This window comes from Schistocerca cancellata, chromosome 2, assembly GCF_023864275.1.
Source record: "Schistocerca cancellata isolate TAMUIC-IGC-003103 chromosome 2, iqSchCanc2.1, whole genome shotgun sequence".
In the NCBI taxonomy this organism is placed as follows: domain Eukaryota; kingdom Metazoa; phylum Arthropoda; class Insecta; order Orthoptera; family Acrididae; genus Schistocerca; species Schistocerca cancellata.
The window spans coordinates 700876562-700901045 of NC_064627.1; the positions used below are offsets into that span (position 1 = coordinate 700876562).

Here is a 24484-nt window from a genome sequence, read left to right on the forward strand (position 1 = left end):
AAAAATAGGACATTTATTGTGGTCGGAAATGTTTTGCTTAATTATTACAGGAGCGAAGTTGATGTTAAATAAATAATAACCGAACGCTGAACTGTGGCTCTCCTCCGTCCCTGCTCGAGCATACTACGTGACGTCAAACAAAGTCTGGGAACATGAGGCATTGTGGGGCTGTGACAGCGATGCTTCGTAGCCATTACGGTCAGTACACTTTTAGAGGAACAGGATGCATTTAGATGGAGAGAGGGACTTTCGCGGCGGGGCATTTCAGCGAGTCAGTTGCTGTGAGACTGTTGGTGTAGTAGCTCAGTCTCGTTATTTGTGATTGTATATAGATGAGAAGGCATTCTTTTAGGACGACGATCCCCCACTGGCTTCAGTTACGGTGATTTTTTAGTAGATGGGTGTAGTGAAATCTGACGTCAAACAGGGATAGATGGTATATGCTTGGAGCTAATAGACTTTTTTAACCTCATCACTGCCGAACAACAGGATCTTGTGAGTTGAACGTTTTTCCCCTAGCTGCTAGGTGTAGGGTAGAGTTTGAGAGTTTCTGTCACTCGTATCCAGTCTTATAATTTTTTCCCAAACAGGATAACACAAGTTGTCGGTTTTTGCGGAGTATTGCCGCTCTTGTGCAGTGCTATGCATATATTGTGTAATAAAGCAGAGTAAGGTGAGTTGTATAGCTAGTTTTTGCGATTTTAATACGTCCTTATGCAGTGATAGATTAATTATGTAATTAAGATGGACATTTGGGTCAGTTTCCCGATCAAAATAAATAAAGTACAATAACCTTCCTCTCCTGCATCTGGAGAGGTTCCATGCATTGGCGGGGCTGCACTTAGGCTTTCCATCCAGTAGAATCAGGGTTCGAGTGGTTAATAAGTTGGGCTTTTAACTTGCAGTGTGTGTTTTTGCACGGAATTATTTTCGGGTGATTAAGCATTGTGAGCGTGCTTACATGCATTATTTCAATGACCTACGAGTAGTTTGCATGTCTACATGGTATGTACTGCATTATTTTGGTAATTTTGGAGTTGGGTTCTTTGAGGGAGGAGACCGAACAGAGAGGTCATCGGTCTCATAGGATTAGGGAAGGAAATCGGCCGTGCCCTGTCAAAGGAACCATCCCGGTATATGCCTGGAGCGATTCAGGAAAATCACAGAGAACCTAAATCAGGATGGGGTCGAATGCGCGACTGAACTGTTGCCCTCCCGAATGTGAGTCCAGTGTGCTAGAAACAGCACGACTTCGTAATTTACGAATTGTTTGCGTCTCAGCACATCAGTGTAATGTATTATTATTTAGGAGTAGTTTCGAGGTCTGTAAACTGTGTATTGTGACTCTAAGCATGTTAGGGTGAGTTTTTTGCATCAGCGTAATAAATAAATTAGGTGAAATCCATAGCTAAATAAATTCTTAAAAAAAAATAAATAAAGTACACTCCCACCTCCCTCCGGCAGTCCAGAACAGGCTGAATGAGTGCATGTAATACAGCTATTTAATCACTGAGAAAGGGATATCTAAGCCTCTTATGGTGGTAACAAAACACTAATGCTGTAGGTAGATAATAAATATAAACAAATTTAAATAAATTTGTACACATTTAAAGAAATTCATACAAATTTAAAGAATTTTAGACAAATTTGTAGAAATTATATTCGAACTGAATGTAAGCTCTTAGAGCAAAACTGAGGAACATTTTCGAAGAAGATGACGAACACACTTGATGGTGGTACTGATTCTAATTGTTTCATAAAGACTTATATACAGTTTTTAGGAAGAGGTGAATTAGGTTGGTGGAGGTAGCACAACTGCCCTTTCTTTGGCACCATTTTCTTAGGTTCAAATGGCTCTGAGCACTATGGGACTTAACTTCTGTGGTCATCAGTCCTCTAGAACTAAGAACCACTTAAACCTAACTAACCTAAGGACATCACACACATCCATGCCCGAGGCAGGATTCTAACCTGCGACCGTAGCGGTCGCACGGTTCCAGACTGTAGCTCCTAGAACCGCTCGGCCACCCCAGCCGGCCATTTTCTTAGGATAGCTGAGCAGCCCAATTGACCTTTTTCCTGTCAACATTCAAACTTCCCGCGAGTTCGTAGGACGAGGTGACTTTAGGTTAGTGGAGGTAGTCCAACTGCCCTGTCTTACTGCCATTTTTGGATAACGGTACTCGCGTCATCAGCTGACGTCACTTGACGTCACGTACTTGGGTCACAGTACTTAGGGCGACCCCGGCCTTCCGCCATCTTGGATAACGGTGTTTTAGGACCACGTCCTTGTTGCCCCACTACTGAAGACAACTCCCTTTCCCCTGCTCTGTGGCCGGAATTACCACCATATTCTTACTTTCCCAGGCGGCTGACTCGCGTAGTTGACTGTCATTTAGCTTAGTGACCACGCCAGTGTAGGGGCCTTCAAATGTACAATGCCCGTGTGTCTCCCACTGATAGGCCTACGGCCGTCAACCAGAGGTATAAGAATAGGAATATGTTTTAGTTTGTTCCACACTATATCCCAAGCTCCTTCAACATCACTATAATACTCACTCTGTGAAACTACAAACGGCAGTCGAGTGTCGAAGCTTGCGTAATGTAGATGTAAGGCTCGGGGAGATGAGATTAATGTCAAGATTCTAAGAAGAGATCAACATGATACTTACTATTCTCTAGACTAAGAGAAAGACCTCGGAAAGCTGGTCCCAGCAAACAGAACAAGGCGAGGTAGCAAACTTTGTCTATCACATTGAAAGCGGCTGAAGTTCAAGCTTTATAGTGGGACACATTATAATGTAACCAGATTTTATTCTGCCTAATCTTAATTTTCATGGTACTTAACAAAGATCAAGCGAATGACGGTATGCCATTTTATTCGACACAAAGTGGCAAATCCAGAGACCTTTTGAAATACTATTATTAACGGCGATATAGAGCAAATTAAGACACATAATTTTTCAGAGGCTACGGAAAACTCATTTAGTGACAAACTCAGATAGCTACAAAGACATACGATGTCCCAGATGAAAGATAATGTTTACAACAATGAGTAACATAAATTCCATATCAGCAGTGTTTGTCCCTCTAAAGCTATAGCGGTGATTACGCGTAGTAAATACGCAATATGACCTGATAGCTGTGCATGTTGAAGTGCCGCTTTTGGAATAGGAAGATGGTCCGGTCCCAGATCGAATCCACTCAGCGGATTAACGACGAATGTCGATGTGCCGGCCTGCCTGGATATAGGTTATGTGCGGTTTCGCACGTTCCAATAGGTGAATACTTGGGTGGTACCCAGTTCGTCACTGAGTTATTCGTTTGGCAAACCTTGAGAAAATTTTCGTACACTTTCACGTGAATAACACTAACGCAACAAGTTGGGGTATACACACTAAACTAATAATTCCAAATCCGTAAATATCGTTGCCGACCCTGCACCGAAGCGGAACAGAGGCAAAATAAGAGGTAGAGGAAGAACTAAATACGCAACTGTGCCCATAATTGTCGTTATACAGGACGTTTACGTACGACTGAGGCGCTAAATCCGGGGCTGTGCAGGAAGTTAATACTCCCGTAAGCAGGCTGTACCGCCACTTCATCTTCGCCTATTGTTCAGACCAGCATTGAGGGAACTAGTCAGTGCGCAATGGGGAGGCTGATGCTGAAATAGTCTTATAGGTGTAACAGACATTAGACTCCTGAGAATCCTCTTCAATTAGAGCCTCTGCATGATGTCAGAACAAACTGGTGATAGGTATGGAGATTTTTTTTGATAATAGGATTCGTGCTAGCATTGAAAACACCTGGGGATCATTCTCATAGATTCCCTGGCAGTTTGTGATTTTGCGTTGTACTGCATGAAAGCCGTAGGTCTTTTAATAGCCGTTACTTCTCTGGAAAACGGTTGCTCAATTTTGTTCATAAAGCTAACAGAAGCTGTGAGCCGCTGGGAAAAGGTCAGTTCCGTAATTCGTGTAGTAGTGACTGCACACTATATTCTTGCTTTCACATCACGCAGAGACCCTTCACGTAAATAATGAATATTTTCGGAACTTCAACGCGATTCTTCTGTGTGTTCGTGTACTACGATAAAGTGAGGCATGGTTCTTCAAACAGAAGGAGGATTTCAGCCTTAACCTCTGCAAAACGCTCGAACTACAGTCTCGGTTGCACTACTGACGTCGAGCAACAGTACGTGTAATGGTCAATGCACAGCCCTGTGATCAAATGATACTGACGCGTCATTCTCGGTTGCTGAATGGAGCTACGATTCTCCCGGACTTCTGACCAAGGTTTCTCCTAACCCGTCTAGTTTCCCCCTTGGCTAAACAGATATTCCGACTATGACTCATGGAGCATCGGGCCGGGTCCTGATACGCCTGTAGCAGCCAGCCTACGGTCTAGAGCGCCACACACAGCTTTTGCGTCGTACGCGGAACACACCTGTACTACATTTAACGTAGCTATGACGGCAGCATGCCCTAAGCTCACAATTTGCCTATCACCAACGTCAAGAGTAATTAGTGCTAACATATAGGGGGTAGGGTAAATAAAAGCGGCCCAGACGAATGAATACAATTCGATGTGAATTTGTGCGTATAACTGCACCCCGTGCACGCCCCCACGTGTTCCATTGTACACATTGGAGCACATTTACACAATCTCCACGCCTGACTGAGTTGTTAGCAGATGTTAGTCTTGTCGCGGCCCCAGCTGGCCATCCTGGTCACCTGATCTTTCAGTGTCCAATTACTTTGTGTAGGTAGCCCTAGAGTCCCAACAGTCCTCATAGTCTTCAAGAATCGCAGCAGAACGTTTCGGATCGGACCGCAGTAATTCCAGGAGTACAGCTTCGACCTGCCTTCAGCAACTCGCTGACCAGGGCTCAAAAGTGCCAAGAGACGAGTGGTGGTCACTTTCAGCATCTACTACTGTCAGGTTAGTACAGTATTTTCTTTCCTCGGCTGTATTTCTTTGTAGCCTGGAACTCTGTTCTCCGAGCGACCTTTATTTGCCCCGCCCTGAATTTATTGAATAAATGCAAGTTGACTATAAGAGCAATAATGAAATTAAGCGCTATTCAATATTGGTGCACCATCATAAACCACGAATGAAAACGTTGTCGAAAGTCAAAGTAGTCTCATACACAGGGAATAAGCGTAGATGCAACTATCCCGATCGCCAATCGAGGCAAGGTAGTAGTGGAGGTGGTTTACCGCTGTCTTCCTTCATATTACCATTACATGTAGAGGGTGTGCCTGTGTCGTATGTATGACTGTGATGAGGGCTTGCATAGGGTAGTGTTTGGTTTGTGTTGTTATGGGTGAAAGAAAGCGAGAGGTTGTCGCCACAAAGTCTACTTTTCTCGAATAGGGCCAAGGGGGTCGCCGAGCTTGAAGTCCCCACTCGACAGATGGATCACCCTCAACTGTACCGTATGCCTTCACTTCAAGGGGCACTATGCAAAGTTTTGGAATTTAATCCAGAATATTGGCGTCAAGGATGGTGATCAGGAACTTCACGCCACCATCTCTGCTTCCCTTGTCAGCCAAATACTAGTAGTGAAAATTTCACCCACAGCCAGTATTTGAACCAGCTTACCTCCGAATGGAGCGCCACCGCACAGGCATGCGTTATCGACGTCGGCTACGCAGGTGGGTTAATACTGATGTGTGTATCTTTGTATATTTCCTTGGTGTAAAATATGTCACGTGCAATTGTCATTCATGTTCTCTGTTGTTGATCAGCGCTTCAAGAACCGCGGGAGGCTTCGTAATAACGCGGTGAGATGCTCACCTTTTGGCATATACAGGTGATTTTTTTTCCACCGTGTACAAACTCTAGGATTTGGAATAAAAAAGGTCTAATGAACGTATGTCAGGAGACGCATGATTTCCGTGCTACAAACTATTTATTCAATCATACTTCGTTACATAGACTCCAGTCTAATTCGCGCTGTACCATGCAGCCACAGTTACAGTACGCATGGTTTCCTCGTAGAGGGTGATACTGTTCCTCATACGTCATGCACTAGCACCCTCTCCTGCCATAGTAATTGGTAATGGTGTGTCCAATTCACTTCCCTTGCTGGTTCACCTTTTGGTGGATGTGACACAGCGTTGTACACGATAGTTCCGTATTTAAATCCAGAGCTTCCCGACATGGTGCTTACTTACGGAAAGGCAAATGGCAATGGGCAGCAGATAGCAATGTTGTACAGGAGACCTACTCCCGCCGACAACATTCACAGCAGTATGTCTGCAACAGTGCTTTGTCTGCGACAGGGTCGTTTCAGGAAACAGGAAATCATGAAGGATGTACCCGAAATGTTCGGACACCAGACTCGCAGGAAAATGTGATTAGCACTGTGGAAGGCGACCTCTGTGTTAGTACCAGGCAGTTGGTCCGCCAGTACAGGTAAGCCAGATGACCGTGTGAAACATTCTCCATGACAATTGTTAGTACCCTTATCACTTACAGCGTGTGCAGGGTTTACTAACGACAGATTTTCCGATTTTCCGCATTGGGAGCAGTTTCGTCACTGGTTTCTTCACCAGGCAACCACCCTATTCACAGATGAGGCCACCTTCACACAGAGTGGTATCTTCAATTTCCATAACAGTCATCTGTGGTTCAAATGGCTCTGAGCACTATGGGACTTAACATCTGTGGTCATCAGTCCCCTAGAACTTAGAACTACTTACACCTAACTAACCTAAGGACAGCACACAACACCCAGCCATCACGAAGCAGAGAAAATCCCTGACCCCGCCGGGAATCGAACCCGGGAAGTCATCTGTGGGATAGTATGCAGAACTCCCATGTAACAGTGAATCATCAGCATCGGTACAGCCGGAATATGTGGGACGGGATAACTGGATACCATATTTTGGCATTAGTCTTCCTTCCAAGTCGCCTTACAGGCCGGCACTATCGGCGTTTCTTACGGGTGACTTTGCCTCCTCTGCTGGAAGAAGTGTCATTGGCGATTCGAAGGCTTATGTGACTGCTACATGAGGATACTCCAGGCCACTTCACCGTTAACGTCCGGACGCATCTCAGTAGTGAGTTCCCTGATCGATGGATCACACGAGGGGTCCATTTGCATGACCTGCTCGTTCATCGGGTCTCAACCCTTGCGATTTCTCGAAATGGGGTCAGCTCAGAAGTATCGTGTATGCAGAGCCCATGCCATATGTGGAGACAGTGGAGCATCGTATCCACGGTGCCTATGACACTGTTTGGGTGCAGCCTGGCCGATGTGAACGTCTGAGACAGAACGTGCTGCGGCACGTACACGGATGCGTTGAGGCACATGGAAACCATTTTCAGCACATGCACTGTGGCTGCATAGTACAGCGCGTATTAGAACGCAATCTCTGTAACAATGTATGATTGAACAAATGGTCTCTAGCATGGAAACCATGGATTTCCAGACATAACTGCATTAGACCTTTTTTTGTTCCGAATCCTCTCATCGATCAATCCCTAAAGTTTGTATACAGTGGAAAAAACCACTTCGTTAGCTATCTGTCAGTTACGTTTCATGAGCCATTTTTAAGCTTAGCTAAGGTGATCCGATGACAGTTAGTGGTGTGAAGCCTGGAGACATTCATGATATTATTTTGAAGACATGCTGATTAGATGTGTATTTGGCGTCGACGCTCATATGCCTTGAGACTCTATTTCTGAACGGTCTGCTCACAGTGACTTATCGCTGGATTTAGAAAATTCGCAATTATTCGGTGTTAGATTTGATGTTATCTCTGACTCGGCTTTCGAGAAGGCACGCTGCTTCGGGGTCTTAGACGAGATCGCAAATGACATTCTGAGATAGCGAAAAACTATTTCTAACTTGTACGGCTGGGCAATGTGGCGACGCAACTGCACTTACAGTTATTTCAAAACAAGTGGTCGAGTTCATCAAATGACCTCATCTATGCTGTGGCTCATGCAGTTTTACTGTCTGTACCAGTGAACGTTCTCTTACATGAAAATTAAAGGCGGATGGAGAAAGGAAAGAAAAGGAAAGGGATACTGATGGCAGCTGCATTAGGACATTACGTGGGAAGTGAAAAGTGTACCAGACCGGCATTCGACCGCGGAATCCATGTGCGTTAATCACCGCACCGTACGGAGAAAAGTGTTCATCGCAGCAGCGCGGACTGTCTCGGCACGCCTGACGGCCGACCCACGTCCCCACTGAGCGCCACATGTCCGAAAGAACAGACACCGCGCATTCATGTAACTGGACGTTCTCTGTTCCATTGGACACTAATTCAAACAAAACTGCAGCATTAATTGAAGAAATTACATTATTTGTGCAAGCTTCAGCGTGTGGCAGTACATGTGAAGTAATTCAGCTGAACATGTTAATTCAAATTCTTAACAATGCTACATTAAAAATATTTGGGTTAAAGGACTTAACGACATTTATTCCACTTCCTTATGAAGGAAAATAATCTATTTTGTTATTCGTACAAAATGTATCTTGCTGCCATAGTAATTATATTTCAATTTTTTCTATAATACGAAGTATATCAAACTTAGGTCTGTTACCTCCTACTACAAAATGTTTTCATTAACGTTTTCCAAATTTCCTATTTCATTGCTGTTCCAAGTATGTGCTGGAATTTTTTGATAATGGAATAGTCTGAGAATGGTACTGAGTAACGAAACCTGTAGGCAGTAAGCAAAATAAAACAAATGCGACTGTAGACCTTATTTTAACCCTGCCGTTCCTACAGGTGGGGCTCCAGAGTCTCATAACGTCTGTTATGCAGAGTGCAACAAGATCCGGTGCTTCCTTTGTTGGGGAATGTATTGAAGATTATGGGGTGCTTTGGAGGGTAGTCAGAAGTTCACAGTCAGAAAATTAGTGAAAATAAGAATTTACGTTTTCAGAAACTTTTTATTTTCAGTACAATCTTATTTAGCTATAGAAAGCAATCTCAGTGGCGGTTAGTCTTAATGTTGTAAGAGCGTTTGGACACAAGACCATTATCACACAATATATAAAAAAGCGGCGACTCGAACTCCGAAATACACTCCTGGAAATTGAAATAAGAACACCGTGAATTCATTGTCCCAGGAAGGGGAAACTTTATTGACACATTCCTGGGGTCAGATACATCACATGATCACACTGACAGAACCACAGGCACATAGACACAGGCAACAGAGCATGCACAATGTCGGCACTAGTACAGTGTATATCCACCTTTCGCAGCAATGCAGGCTGCTATTCTCCCTTGGAGACGATCGTAGAGATGCTAGATGTAGTCCTGTGGAACGGCTTGCCATGCCATTTCCACCTAGCGCCTCAGTTGAACCAGCGTTCGTGCTGGACGTGCAGACCGCGTGAGACGACGCTTCATCCAGTCCCAAACATGCTCAATGGGTGACAGATCCGGAGATCTTGCTGGCCAGGGTAGTTGACTTACACCTTCTAGAGCACGTTGGGTGGCACGGGATACATGCGGACGTGCATTGTCCTGTTGGAACAGCAAGTTCCCTTGCCGGTCTAGGAATGGTAGAACGATGGGTTCGATGACGGTTTGGATGTACCGTGCACTATTCAGTGTCCCCTCGACGATCACCAGTGGTGTACGGCCAGTGTAGGAGATCGCTCCCCACACCATGATGCCGGCTGTTGGCCCTGTGTGCCTCGGTCGTATGCAGTCCTGATTGTGGCGCTCACCTGCACGGCGCCAAACACGCATACGACCATCATTGGCACCAAGGCAGAAGCGACTCTCATCGCTGAAGACGACACGTCTCCATTCGTCCCTCCATTCACGCCTGTCGCGACACCACTGGAGGCGGGCTGCACGATGTTGGGGCGTGAGCGGAAGACGGCCTAACGGTGTGCGGGACCGTAGCCCAGCTTCATGGAGACGGTTGCGAATGGTCCTCGCCGATACCCCAGGAGCAACAGTGTCCCTAATTTGCTGGGAAGTGGCGGTGCGGTCCCCTACGGCACTGCGTAGGATCCTACGGTCTTGGCGTGCACCCGTGCGTCGCTGCGGTCCGGTCCCAGGTCGACGGGCACGTGCACCTTCCGCCGACCACTGGCGACAACATCGATGTACTGTGGAGACCTCACGCCCCACGTGTTGAGCAATTCGGCGGTACGTCCACCCAGCCTCCCGCATGCCCACTATACGCCCTCGCTCAAAGTCCGTCAACTGCACATACGGTTCACGTCCACGCTGTCGCGGCATGCTACCAGTGTTAAAGACTGCGATGGAGCTCCGTATGCCACGGCAAACTGGCTGACACTGACGGCGGCGGTGCACAAATGCTGCGCAGCTAGCGCCATTCGACGGCCAACACCGCGGTTCCTGGTGTGTCCGCTGTGCCGTGCGTGTGATCATTGCTTGTACAGCCCTCTCGCAGTGTCCGGAGCAAGTATGGTGGGTCTGACACACCGGTGTCAATGTGTTCTTTTTTCCATTTCCAGGAGTGTAATACCAAATGGTACCAGTTACGTGCTGAGCAGAGGTCTACTATAGACCTCTACCCCTCAAGAGTAGACCTCTGTCCAGCAAGTGACCAGTACCATTTGGTATTACATTAAATGTATGCGCAATTGCGAAAATACATACAACCATCAGCTGTAGGACAGAATGACGACAGTGAAAATTTGTGCCAGCCGGGACTCGAAGCCGGATTTCTCGCTTATGGCAAATGGGCGCCTTACCATTTGGCTATCAATTCACGGCTCATGGCCAGACCCATATGTTGTCAACCGTGAGTCTACAATCTGTATTCGTACATCCATTATGTATGTATGTATGTATGAGAGCTATTCAGAAAGTAGGGAACGATTCCGTCTGACGCCGCTAGGCACTCGCCGATCGCGTATATTTTGGTATGTGCGTTTTCGGCAGCTCCGTCGGCATCCATCCGTGACAGCAGGAACATCTCTATGCGTCAGGTTTTTTTCGATATTCGAATTGGAAATGTGCTCTGCAATCGGAAACCCGCCAGTTGTGAGGTGCGGTCCGCGATACGTTTTTTTGTTGGGAAAAAACCTAAAACCTATAGAAATTTATCGTTAACTGTGCCAAGTGTACGGAAGCAACGTAATGAGTGAATGTTTCATCTGTAAATGGCCGAACCAACGTTCATGATGAAGAGAAGAGCGGACGCCCGAGCATTGTGACTGACGATCTTGTCGCTAAAGTCCATGAAACGATTCGTGGAAACCGTCGCTTCACAATAATGGAGCTTTCGCTTTCTTTTCGAAAGTTTCACGTACTTTGTTGTTTGAAATTGCCACTCAAAAGCTAGGCTACCACAAATTTTGTGCAAGCTGGGTGCCCAAAATGATTACAGAGCACCATGAAGAACAGCGAAAGGGGGCAACGTTGACATTTCTGGAGGCCTACCACAAGCATGGTGATTCATTACTGGAGGGGTAACCGGTGACGAGACTTGGGTGAAAGACGCCAATTGCGAGACAAAACTACAGTCCATGGAGTGGGGGTACACAACGTCCCCCCACAAACCAAGAAAATGTTTGCAAACCTTGTCAGCAAGGAAGTTGATGGCGACAGTGTTTTGAGATAGGCAAGTCGTGCTTCTTATTGACTTTCTCGAACGTGGAGCAACCATAAATTCTGCCCTGTACTCTCAAACTTTGCACAGCCTTAGAAGAGCAGTTCGAAACATACGCCGAGGAAAGCTGACGTCCAAAATTTTGTTTCTGCACGACAGTGCCCGAACTCACACGGCAAACCGCACTAAAGAACTCCTAAATTCATTCAAATGGGAAATTTTTCCTCATCCACCCTACAGCCTCGATCTTGCACCAAGCGACTTCCTCTTGTTTCCCAAGATGAAGAACTGGCTTGCAACGCAGCGCTTGATGACGACGAGGAACTCCAGGCGGGCGTGACTTACTGGCTGAAGTTATTTTTACAACGAACTTATTTCAAACCTTGTCCACGGCTATGATAAGTGCCCCATTGTGTTTGGTGACTATGTCTAAAAGTGGTGTCAGTCGCTCTTTCAGATGTATCTAATAAAAGATATTTCTTGTACATGTTTTTTTTTTTTTAATGCCAAAATGTTCCCTACTTTCTGAACAGCCCTCGTATGATATAGCCGTACAGGCGAGACATTTTATTTCAAAGTCGGATAAATACGACACCGGGCAAGCGATTTTCAAGTAAAATGTTTCGCCTGTACGAGAATATACGTAACGGATGTACGATTATGTTCCCACACCCCACAACGCAGATCCCTCAATATTCCCATTTTCAAGACACTTTCGCAAACAGGTTGAATGTTTCTGCAAAGCAGATCCCTTTTTTCGAAGTTTTGGCATACAGATCCGTTAGAAAAAATGTGTGTGAAATCTTATGGGACTTAATTGCTAATTGCTAAGGTCATCAGTCCCTAAGCTTACACACTACTTAACCTAAATAATCCTAAGGACAAATACACACATCCATGCCCAAGGGAGGACTCGAACCTCCGCCGGGACCAGCCGCACAGTCCTTGGCTGCAGCGCCTTAGACCGCTCGGCTAATCCGACGCGCCAGATCCGTTAGAAAATTCTAATTATACTACCCTGTTATTTTTTCACAAACAGTCAATTAGAAGAATTTCTCTCGCACCCCAAAACACGGATATCATGGCCGTTCCCTATGATGACATCATCTTCGTGTTCTTTTGACCTAAAGTCATCTGTTTGGATTTCTGTTTTGATTCCAGTGTGTGGTGATGAATCCATATTACACCCATTACCACACAAACACGTTGAAAATCACTTTTGGCCTTAGGAAAACCCGTCAGTGTTCGGATATTCTCGTGTAAATTCGTTTTTGATCCGCTGTGAGGAAGCACGGCACCCGTTTTGCAAAAAGCTTGTGTGCAGTTCTTCATGCAAAACGTAGCCGACATATTCTTTTGAAATCCCTTGACAGTTCCGTAGACCTTGCTATGACGTTTTTCTTAGCTTGTATCGCGTAATTTTTCGATGATTTCGGACGCGATTACAGTTTTCGGACTGTTGCCTGTCACTACCGGACAGAATCAGTTGCAATTTTGCATGGTGCCTGTTGAAAGTTGTATCGAACTCTGAGGAAAAATCTGCGCAGCTAGCCTGCGATCTGTGAGATAGGCACGGAACTTTTTAGACCATTCTTGTACAACACGTACTGCCATCAGCTGTTTGTTACACATTCGGTACATTCAGTAGAGTGGCGTGATGTACCGAGTATTCTTTTAATGATCCTATTTGTGTATTACCACTCGACAACTAACGTTATCAGAAACTCTGCAGCACAGATTGTTGTGCTGTGATAAGTCGGATGAGAAATTTGTACTTACTTCGATGCGCTGGACGGACACTCCCGCTTCCTTAACATAGGCTATAGCGAATGGGAACATGATGGCCAGTGACAAGTTGAGCACGCTGAAGTATTGAGCCATTGAGAATATCTGAAATGTAATAAGACGGCCATTGAAGACGGAAAAGTGCAAACGTGCAGAAAAAAATGTGAAGGATGTAGAATATAGTCACCTGGTCGGGGCCGGCGATTTTTCCAGCCAGGAAGTAAGCCAGCAGGGTCACCAGCAGGGAGGAGCGCTCTATAAAGACGGCCGATGCATGCAAGAAGCTCTTAAGGTAAGCTGTGTGCAGCAGCTTGTGGATTTCGGACCTGGAATTAACAGGCAATTAATTTATAGTGACTCAGAGACAGACGCCATTCTGGAATACCTATTTTTATATTGCTCAGTCTGCGTTTTGACTATTATATACGAGGATTCCTTATCTTGAGTCTCACTTACTTCCTGGCCATGGCCACGAGCTTTGCGAAGGGCCTCTCCCAGGCGTACATCTTGACCACCTGTATGCCCTGCACCAGCTCGTTCATCATCCTCATCCTCTCGTCTGTCCGGACGGCCACTCGCTTACGGAATCGCGCAGACAGTCTCCCCATATACGCTGTGAACAGGGAATGGTAATATTTTAACACGCCGTGAGCTGACTATATAAGCATTAGAAAACAAAGTTTATTCTGAGATAGTTCTTTTGGTACTAATGAATATTTAGCATCGGTCTTCGTAATAACAGCAGCGAATCATAAACGTGTAGTTTTCGGTCTCGGCACATTACAATTTCACTTAGACGCCACATTACTCATGGCAAATAATGGCAATATATGAAGGTACACCGAAGTCTTACGTTATAAACGTCAACAGAAAACCACTTAATACTACTTAAGTGAAAAAAAGTCAGCAAAACGAGACGTAGGTGGAAGGAAAGCAAAAAATGAGGTCTACACATTACCAAGATATTAAAAAATTATGGGGGACTTTGACAGTACAAGTAAAAGTTGTCTCAGACAGAAAGCAGAGAATAAATCAAATGATAGGGCGTTAGCTTAGTGTTGAAATTGATAAAATGTATTAATTATCTGATTTACGAGTTATTTTGTTCCTTATTGGGACGTTTTCAAAGCACAACATTTCGGCGTAAACCAAGGGATATCAATAAAGTAAGTGTTAACCAGTATAGTGTATATGAAAGTCTGTTCAGTCTGGCTTTAAGTACGAAAATTTTTCTGCGCTGGCAGTAAGTGATTATTAAACATCCCTTTTTAGCTGATGATTACCAGTATTTGCATAGAAGGGGTGGGGAGAAACATAGAAAGAACTCAAACGCATGCTTGAACATAAATGTAGATTATATATGACGGTAGTATCTATTCCCGAAAGAACAGTTACCGTTGATGACCATGCAGCTTTGCTAGAATGAAATGATAATTAAATGGTCACCCTAGCTGCAAAGAGGCGTTGATATACTTCATTGGGGACATGTTGAAAATGTGTGCCGCGACCGGGACTCGAACCTGGGATCTCCTGCTTACATGGCAGACGCTCTATCCATCAGAGCCACCGAGGGCAAAGAGGAATGTGCGCCTGCACGGACTTATCCCTTGCACGCTTCCCGTGAGACCCACATTCCCAACATTTCCAAGCCGGCCGCGGTGGTCTCGCGGTTCTAGGCGCGCAGTCCGGAACCGCGCGACTGCTACAGACGCAGGTTCGAATTCTGCCTCGGGCATGGATGTGTGTGATGTCCATAGGTTAGTTAGGTTTAAGTAGTTCTAAGTTCTAGGGGACTGATGACCATAGCTGTTAAGTCCCATAGTGCTCAGAGCCATTTGCACCACTTGAACATTTCCACACCACTACATTCGTAGTGCGCCTAATAGATGTTTGACCATCATACTCATTACTCGTGGCAGATTAATCTATCAAGTCCCGTGCGAGTTCGGGCATAGCGTGTGCGTTCGCACAAGAAAGTCAATGGCCGGGAAGCCATATTTTAACTATGTATGACGGTAGTATCTATCCCGAAAGAACAGTTACCGTTGATGACCATGCAGTTTTGCTAGAATGAAATGATAATTAAATGGACGCCCTAGCTGCAAAGAGGCGTTGATATACTTCATTGGGGACATGTTGAAAATGTGTGCCCCGATCGGGACTCGAAGGAGATCCCGAGTTCGAGTTCCGGTCGCGGCACATATTTTCAACATGTCCCCAATGAAGTATATCAACGCCTATTTGCAGCTAGGGCGTCCATTTAATTATCATTTGATAAATGTAGATGCCGCTAAGTGTGCAGGTTGCGCTGCAGCACCTCACCACGAACGGCACCTGTGCATCGTCCTCAGTACGATGCATGTATCAGTCGTGGTCAGAACAGTATTCTGGAAGTTTTGTGTGCATTATGTTGCAGCTCAGAGCATTCGAACGACTGAAAATTGTTGGTGCTCATATGCTGGGTATTTCCATAACTAAGGTAGCCACAGTGTTTTCGTGTGTCGAGAGACTTATAGCAAAAGCGGAAAACGTCATACGCCGCGTCACTACGTGGACGAAAGTGTGTATTAAATGATCGTGATGGATGGTCGTTGAAGAGGATTGTGGCAAAAAGTAAGAGGACGGCAGCTGCAAAAGACACTGCAGAACTGTACGTCGCACTTGCTTACCTTGTCAGTACCAGAACAACACAAAGCCAGGAGCTCCATAAAGTGGGAATTTATTGTGAGCTGGAATTGCAAAATCACTCATAAGTGACGCAAATGCCCGGAATAGCAAAAATATGACGTCGAAGCCATAAAACCTGTACAGTGAAGCAATGAATTGATATCATTTGCTCAATGTGTCTTGTTTCGCTATGTTTCCAACTTCTGGCCGAGTTTACATCCGAAGAGAAAACATGACAGGGGTTCGGCAACCACATCAGGTTATTCCGTGCACATGTCACATTACTTCCCAGGATTACGTGACCATTTTGGTTGATCAGGTCCATCCCGTGGAACAATGTTTGTTTGCCAATTGTGATGCTGAGTTCAACACGACAGGTTCCCTGTTCACACAGTTCTCGTCGGCCATGTCTCGTTTTGTGATCAGGAAGATGAATTGTCGCATCTCCCTGACCACCACAGTCGCCGATCTCAATTTGATTGAATTTTATGGTCTACTTTGTAGAGAAGGATGCGTGATCGCTATCCAGCTCTGCAATCGTTACCTGAGCTTCCTCTGTTTTGCAGGAAGAATGGTACAAAGTACCCTTGAAAACCGTACAGTATATATCCATTCCGAGACCACAATTTGTTATGAAGTGTACTACGCTCCTGGATATGCAACTGCTGACACCAGATATGTATAACGCAATGAGTATTCCGTATACAGGGAAAGATCACGCAGCACCCAGTCAGACGAGTGGTGCCGCTCCTGCGTTCACTGTTGTCGTCGGGCGATCCACCGTCGGCGCGCCTCTTACAGCATACGAGTGTTTTCTCGAGTCGACTGTGACGGCATCATTGCCGCAATTTCATTGGTCTTCTTTTAAAACAGACGACAGATGTCCGAGTCCTTCAGACACTCCTGTCTCTCTTCTGCTGTCTGAAAAGTATGACGTCCGTCTTGATACTCCTATGTTAACTGCTAATAATTATCATATTTTTCGGCAGACTATGAGCGTATTATCATCTCCTATTCCTGTTCATTATCCATGCTTATCTGTGTGATCGCAGATCATGTTTCACCCATACTTTTGCACTGTAGAGCATAGATTCGGTGATGTGATGACTACAAGCCACCCGCATACGATCACATGACAAATTACTTCACGTACACTGACGGAAAAAAAATCGCAACGCCAAGAAGGTTGATAGGCGTGTGTCTACATCTCAGAGATAATGTCTATTCGAATTTCATACCAGTCGCATACGACGGCCCTAGTAGCGCCATTATGAGCATGCGAATCAAGTTTGCTTTAAATACACGCTGTAACGGTTGTGAGCGTTATTATCTTCGAGATTGGATGTGATGAGTTGATGTTAGTCAATAATGCCTTTAAGGCGACAAAGACACCATTATCAGCACCTCACTCAGTTTGAACAAGGTCGTGTTACAGGGCTATGGGAACTTGGGTATTCCTTCTGCGATATTGCAAAAATCCTATTCAAAAATGTAATCACTGTATAAGTATATGACAGCTGGCAACGATGGTCACGAGAATGAATGGTCGGAAGGAGATCGGTGTGCGGACGGTCACGTGTCACTACTACTGGGAGGGAAGACGATCGTGTTCGGCGTAGGGCAGCAATTTGAGCAGCAATTGGCACCACAGTGCACCGTTACAAATCGGTTACTTCAAGGACAGCTCTGAGTCAGCCGCCCTGTACCGTGCATTCCACTGAACAGAAATCCACACCTTTTGCGACTTCAGTAGTGTCAAGTGAGAGCTCATTGGAGTGCAGGGTGGAGGTCTGTTGTGTTTCCTGATGAAATATACACTCCTGGAAATTGAAATAAGAACACCGTGAATTCATTGTCCCAGGAAGGGGAAACTTTATTGACACATTCCTGGGGTCAGATACATCACATGATCACACTGACAGAACCACAGGCACATAGACACAGGCAACAGAGCATGCACAATGTCGGCACTAGTACAGTGTATATCCACCTTTCGCAGCAATGCAGGCTGCTATTCTCCCATGGAGACGATCGTAGAGATGCTGGCTGTAGTCCTGTGGAACGGCTTGCCATGCCATTTCCACCTGGCGCCTCAGTTGGACCAGCGTTCGTGCTGGACGTGCAGACCGCGTGAGACGACGCTTCATCCAGTCCCAAACATGCTCAATGGGGGACAGATCCGGAGATCTTGCTGGCCAGGGTAGTTGACTTACACCTTCTAGAGCACGTTGGGTGGCACGGGATACATGCGGACGTGCATTGTCCTGTTGGAACAGCAAGTTCCCTTGCCGGTCTAGGAATGGTAGAACGATGGGTTCGATGACGGTTTGGATGTACCGTGCACTATTCAGTGTCCCCTCGACGATCACCAGTGGTGTACGGCCAGTGTAGGAGATCGCTCCCCACACCATGATGCCGAGTGTTGGCCCTGTGTGCCTCGGTCGTATACAGTCCTGATTGTGGCGCTCACCTGCACGGCGCCAAACACGCATACGACCATCATTGGCACCAAGGCAGAAGCGACTCTCATCGCTGAAGACGACACGTCTCCATTCGTCCCTCCATTCACGCCTGTCGCGACACCACTGGAGGCGGGCTGCACGATGTTGGGGCGTGAGCGGAAGACGGCCTAACGGTGTGCGGGACCGTAGCCCAGCTTCATGGAGACGGTTGCGAATGGTCCTCGCCGATACCCCAGGAGCAACAGTGTCCCTAATTTGCTGGGAAGTGGCGGTGCGGTCCCCTACGGCACTGCGTAGGATCCTACGGTCTTGGCGTGCATCCGTGCGTCGCTGCGGTCCGGTCCCAGGTCGACGGGCACGTGCACCTTCCGCCGACCACTGGCGACAACATCGATGTACTGTGGAGACCTCTCGCCCCACGTGTTGAGCAATTCGGCGGTACGTCCACCCGGCCTCCCGCATGCCCACTATACGCCCTCGCTCAAAGTCCGTCAACTGCACATACGGTTCACGTCCACGCTGTCGCGGCATGCTACCAGTGTTAAAGACTGCGATGGAGCTCCGTATGCCACGGCAAACTGGCTGACACTGACGGCGGCGGTGCACAAATGCTGCGCAGCTAGCGCCATTCGACGGCCAACACCGCGGTTCCTGGTGTGTCCGCTGTGCCGTGCGTGTGATCATTGCTTGTACAGCCCTCTCGCAGTGTCCGGAGCAAGTATGGTGGGTCTGACACACCGGTGTCAATGTGTTCTTTTTTTCCATTTCCAGGAGTGTAGTTCTGCCTCGTTACTAGTGATGGACTTCTGTTGGTTAGACGGCCGTCAGTTGAGGGCCTGCAACCAACCTGTCTGCGAGCTAGATACACTCTACCTGCACCTAAAGTTATGGTCTGGTGGGCGATTTCGTCTGTCAGCAGGAGCACTGTCGTGGTTATCCCACGCATAGTGACTGAAGATCTGTACGTTAGTCTGTTGATTCGACCTGTCGTGCTCCCATTGATGAACAATAGTCCAGAGGGTGTTCTGAAACAGAATAACACGCGCCCATATACCGCTGTTGTAATCCAACATGCTCTATAGAGTCTCGACATGTTGTCTAGGCTTGCTCGATCACCAGATCTGCCTTCAATCCAGCACATATTGTACATCATCTGACAGCAACTCCAAAGTCATCCAAAAACAGCATTAACCGTTTCTGTATTGAACGACCAAGAGCAACAAGCATGGAATTCCATCCCACGAACTGACATCCGGCACCTGTACAACACAATGCATGCACGTTTGATTTATTGGTGCAAATGGCTCTGAGCACTTTAGGACTTAACATCTGAGGTCATCAATCCCCTAGAACTTGTAGTGATGAAGTGTGGATTTGCCGGCACGGTAGCTCAGCTTGTTCGGTCAGAGGGTTAGCAGCCCTCTGTAATAAAAAAACTGAGTTAATCGATCAACAACGAACTTAAACGGGTGTCTTACGACGTCCGCCCCGAGCAGATTCAACGAACGAAAGCGAACAAAATGAGATTTAAAAAAAAATAACCTTAGAACTACTTAAACCTGACTAACCTAAGGACATCACACACGTCCATGTCCGAGGCAGGATTCGAACCTGCGACCGTAACAGGCGCGCGGTTCCAGACTGTAGCACCTAGAACCGCTGGGCCACACCGGCCGACGGAAGGGTGTGTTTCAACACTCTGGCGGTTACATCGGTTATTAATGAACCAGAATTTCCCATTTCCAATTGCTTATCTCTTGCTTACATTAACCTGTGACCTTACAATCTTAATTACTTCCCGAAATTTCATTACTCTACATTACTTATTTTTTGATGTTGCGATTTTCTTCCTACAGTGTAATTTAGAGCCTGTCGTCTGTTTTGATTTGTATTCGAAGCCAGATTTTTTCGTGCCGTGCGTTGTGATATACACCGAAGCGCCAAAGAAACTGGTATAGGCATGTGTATTCAAATACAGAGATACGTAAACAAACAGAATACGGCGCTGCGGTCAGCAACGACTGTACAAGAAAGGAAGTGTCTGGCGCAGTTGTTAGGTCGGTTACTGCTGCTACGATGGCATCTCATCAATGTTTTGGGGAATCTGAACGTGGTGTTATACGCGGCGGAAGAGCGATTGCAGACAACATCTCCAAGGTAGTGATGAAGTGTGGATTTTCCTGTTCGGCCATTTCACCAGTGTACCGTGAATATCAGGAATCTGGTAAAACATCTAATCTCCGACATCGCCGTGGCCGGAAATAGATCCTACAAGAATGGGACCAACGACTACTGAAGAGAATCGTTCAACGTGACATAACTGCAACCCTTCTGCAAATTGCTGCAGATTTCACTATTGAGCCATCAACAAGTGTCAGCGTGCGAACCATTCAGCGAAACATCATCGATATCGGCTTTCGAAGGCGAAGGCCCACTCGTAAACCCGTGATAACTATACGACACAAAGCTTTACGCCTCGCCTGAGCCCCTCAGCATCGACATTAGTACACTCGAAACTTCCTGGCAGATTAAAACTGTGTGCCAGACCGAGACTCGAACTCGGGACCTTTGCCTTTCGCAGGCAAGTGCTCCACCATCCGAGCTACCCATGCACGACTCACGCCCGGTACTCACAGCTCCACTTCTGCCAGTACCTCGTCTCCTACTTTCCAAACTTTACAGAAGCTCTCCTGCGAACCTTGCGGAACTAGCACTCCTGAAAGAAAGGATATTGCGGACACATGGCTTAGCCACAGCCTGGGGGATGTTTCCAGAATGAGATTTCCACTCTGCAGCGGAGTGTGCGCTGATATAAAACTTCCTGGCAGATTAAAACTGTGTGCCAGACCGAGACTCGAACTCGGGACCTTTGCCTTTCGCAGGCAAGTGCTCCACCATCCGAGCTACCCATGCACGACTCACGCCCGGTACTCACAGCTCCACTTCTGCCAGTACCTCGTCTCCTACTTTCCAAACTTTACAGAAGCTCTCCTGCGAACCTTGCGGAACTAGCACTCCTGAAAGAAAGGATATTGCGGACACATGGCTTAGCCACAGCCTGGGGGATGTTTCCAGAATGAGATTTCCACTCTGCAGCGGAGTGTGCGCTGATATAAAACTTCCTGGAAGATTAAAACTGTGTGCCGGACCGAGACTCGAACTCGAGTTCGAGTCTCGGTCCGGCACACAGTTTTTATCTGCCAGGAAGTTTTATATCAGCGCACACTCCGCTGCAGAGTGAAAATCTCATTCTGGATTAGTACATTCGTCTGTTGATGGCTGTAAACATGTTGCCTGGTCGGCCGAGTCTTGTTTCAAATTGTATCAAGCGGATGGACGTGTACGGGTATGGAGACAAACTCATGAATTCCATGTACCCTGCATGTCAGCAGAGGACTGTTCAAGTTGGTGGGGGTTCTGTAATGGTGTGGGGCGTATACAATTGGAGTGATATGGGACCCCTGGTACGTCTAGATACGACTGTGACAGGTGACACGCGTGTAAGCACCACGTCTGATCACCTGTCATGTCCATTGTGCACTCCGACGGACTTGGGTAATTCGAGCAGGACAATGCGACACCCCACACGTCCAGAATTTATACAGAGTGGCTCCATGGACGGTCTTCTAAATTTAAACACTTCCGCGGACCACCAAAGTCCCCAGACATGAACATTACTGAGCATATCTGGGATGCTTTGCAACGTGCTGTTCAGAAGAAATCTCCATCCCCTCTTACTCTTACGGGTTTATGGTCAGCCCTGCAGGATTCATGGTGTCTGTTCCCTCCAGAAGCACTTTATACATTAGTCGAGTCCACTCCACGTCGTGTTGTGCCACTTCTGGGTACTCGCGGGGGCCCTAAACACGACATTAGACATGTGTACCAGTTTCTTTGGCTCTTCAGCGTATTTCCTCACACTGTCTTGCAATTTCACTTGGTCGCATATAATCCAACTTATTGCTATTCAACAGCGAATTCTGTGTGCCTCCTCAACACAACGTACAAAGAAACGGTAATACGCGCAGATTCAGCTACGGTGGGAGTATTGCTGAACCATATCTTATAATAAAAGAATTCCAAGTCACTTCCTCTCCCGTCCCGCTACAGCTCTGTTAACAAATCACATCAGTGAACAAAAACAGTCTATCTTGACAACATAATTTAACTGATTTACGGGATCACTCCCTCTGTTGTCGCACCACGGAAGGATGTGGTTCAATGGTTCAAATGGCTCTGAGCACTATGGGACTTAACAGCTGTGGTCATCAGTCCCCTGGAACTTAGAACTACTTAAACCTAACTAACCTAAGGACATCACACACATCCATGCCCGAGGCAGGATTCGAACCTGCGACCGTAGGAGTCACGCGGTTCCGGACTGAGCGCCTAGAAACGCTCGGCCACCGCGGCCGGCGGAAGGATGTGTCGTCGCTGTATAATCCTGCACGGCTAAAGTACAATGTGTCAGTCCTCTCGAGCACTATCTACGTAGCGCCGTTGAGATCCTACATGGCACTGACTATGGTCATCTTGAAGCTATCGAGTGCTGATTCGCATGTCAATTGTGGAATCGGAACCAACGCGGGCAGCAATATTGCGGAACGATAAAACACAGTCTCGATAAGCCACGATCCTGTCACTTCGAATCCCGACAGGTGCTGGCAGATCTTTTTCCTTCGTACACGAGGCTTAACACGATCTTCTCATAAATAACCGGCATTCAAATTGTGATTTCGGAGTGAGAATCGTGCTGCGTAATCTTTCAGTACGTACAGAATGTACGTGGCGTTACTCCCATCCATTTCTTGTGGTTGCGCTGAAATGCTAACCGTTTGCATATCAGAGAATATAGTACACTTCATACCAATTTGACATTATCTTGTTGAATGCCGTCTTCATGGTGTACCAATTTTAATGGTCTGCAGTATATTACTATTAGTTGTTCCGTATCCCAGCGGAGTCCCTGTCAGATTCAGCCTAGGTGCTTCAGGTACATTATCATCATTTCATACCACAATTTACCGGAGAATACCTGACTAGAAAAGCGATTCCTGTGAGAGAAAGCCATAAGCTACACACGATTACAAAAGACTGGATATTTGACCTACTTGGATCTTCTTTCTATTTCTTCGGCGTTATTCTCCCCTGTGGCAGGGTCAGTTAAAGACGGCGTGACACTAATCCACACTCGTCAGTTACTTTTTTCGCTGCAGCATCCCATTAATGTACCATCAGTCACCCAAAGGTAGGGTAGTTGTGAACGATATATATCTGAGAATGGTACTTCTTTTGTATGTATTTGAAATATTTGTTTCTCCGGAACGGAGAACTAACCGAAACTTGAATAGGTGCCTGTGGAAAACTACATGAAAACGACTATCATGTTCTGGGGCGTACCGAATCGACGATCGTTAACTTAGCTCGTGAATTTGATGCTGCTACACATGTACGTAATTAATCAATGGAGTTACCCGTGTATATCGGTCCCAGTTATGTCATAATGCTACAACACATTACTAGTTCGAATATCATAGCCCATGGAAATCAGTATATATTCCGAAACGAAGAATCTTGCAAAATCCAGATTGCGCTCCACAGATACGATACTCTACGAAGCAATTAAGCGTTAATAACGTGAGTTAGATTTTTTCGCTTTGTTTTTGGAACCTTTCGCCTTTTGGCACTGCACAGAAAAGAGAAGATGTTCCTATGGAATAGACATGCCACAAGATTTGCAGTTTAGCAGACAGAACATGATAAGCCTTCCCGAACAGAGAATCAGAAGAAAATTTGGGTGTGCCTCTGCCAAGTGTGATAAGGCAATACTAAAACTGTATTCATTGCAGTCTTAGATTTTCGTAGATCTCTTGTTCAATTTTGTATTGTTATTGACGAAGAGCCTCAGTCGGTACATTATTATTAACTTTAAAGTTTATTTCAGCAGAGCTCACATAAATTATTTAACGGCTAGGCTATCTCCATTGCAACTGACAATTCAT

The 24484-nt window shown here is 46.2% G+C and overlaps 1 protein-coding gene across 1 annotated transcript in view; it reads right to left on the reverse strand.

The window, feature by feature from the left end:
• The window catches only part of LOC126157785 (ATP-binding cassette sub-family C member 4-like), a 241759-nt gene that overhangs the window by 184141 nt on the left and 33134 nt on the right, over positions 1-24484 (reverse strand). The window contains exons 3-5 of the mRNA XM_049916399.1: positions 13810-13966; positions 13541-13679; positions 13348-13458 (exon numbers count right to left, since the gene is read on the reverse strand). Of these exons, the coding sequence (XP_049772356.1) occupies positions 13348-13458; positions 13541-13679; positions 13810-13966 (407 nt within the window). The remainder of the gene's footprint in view (positions 1-13347; positions 13459-13540; positions 13680-13809; positions 13967-24484) is intronic.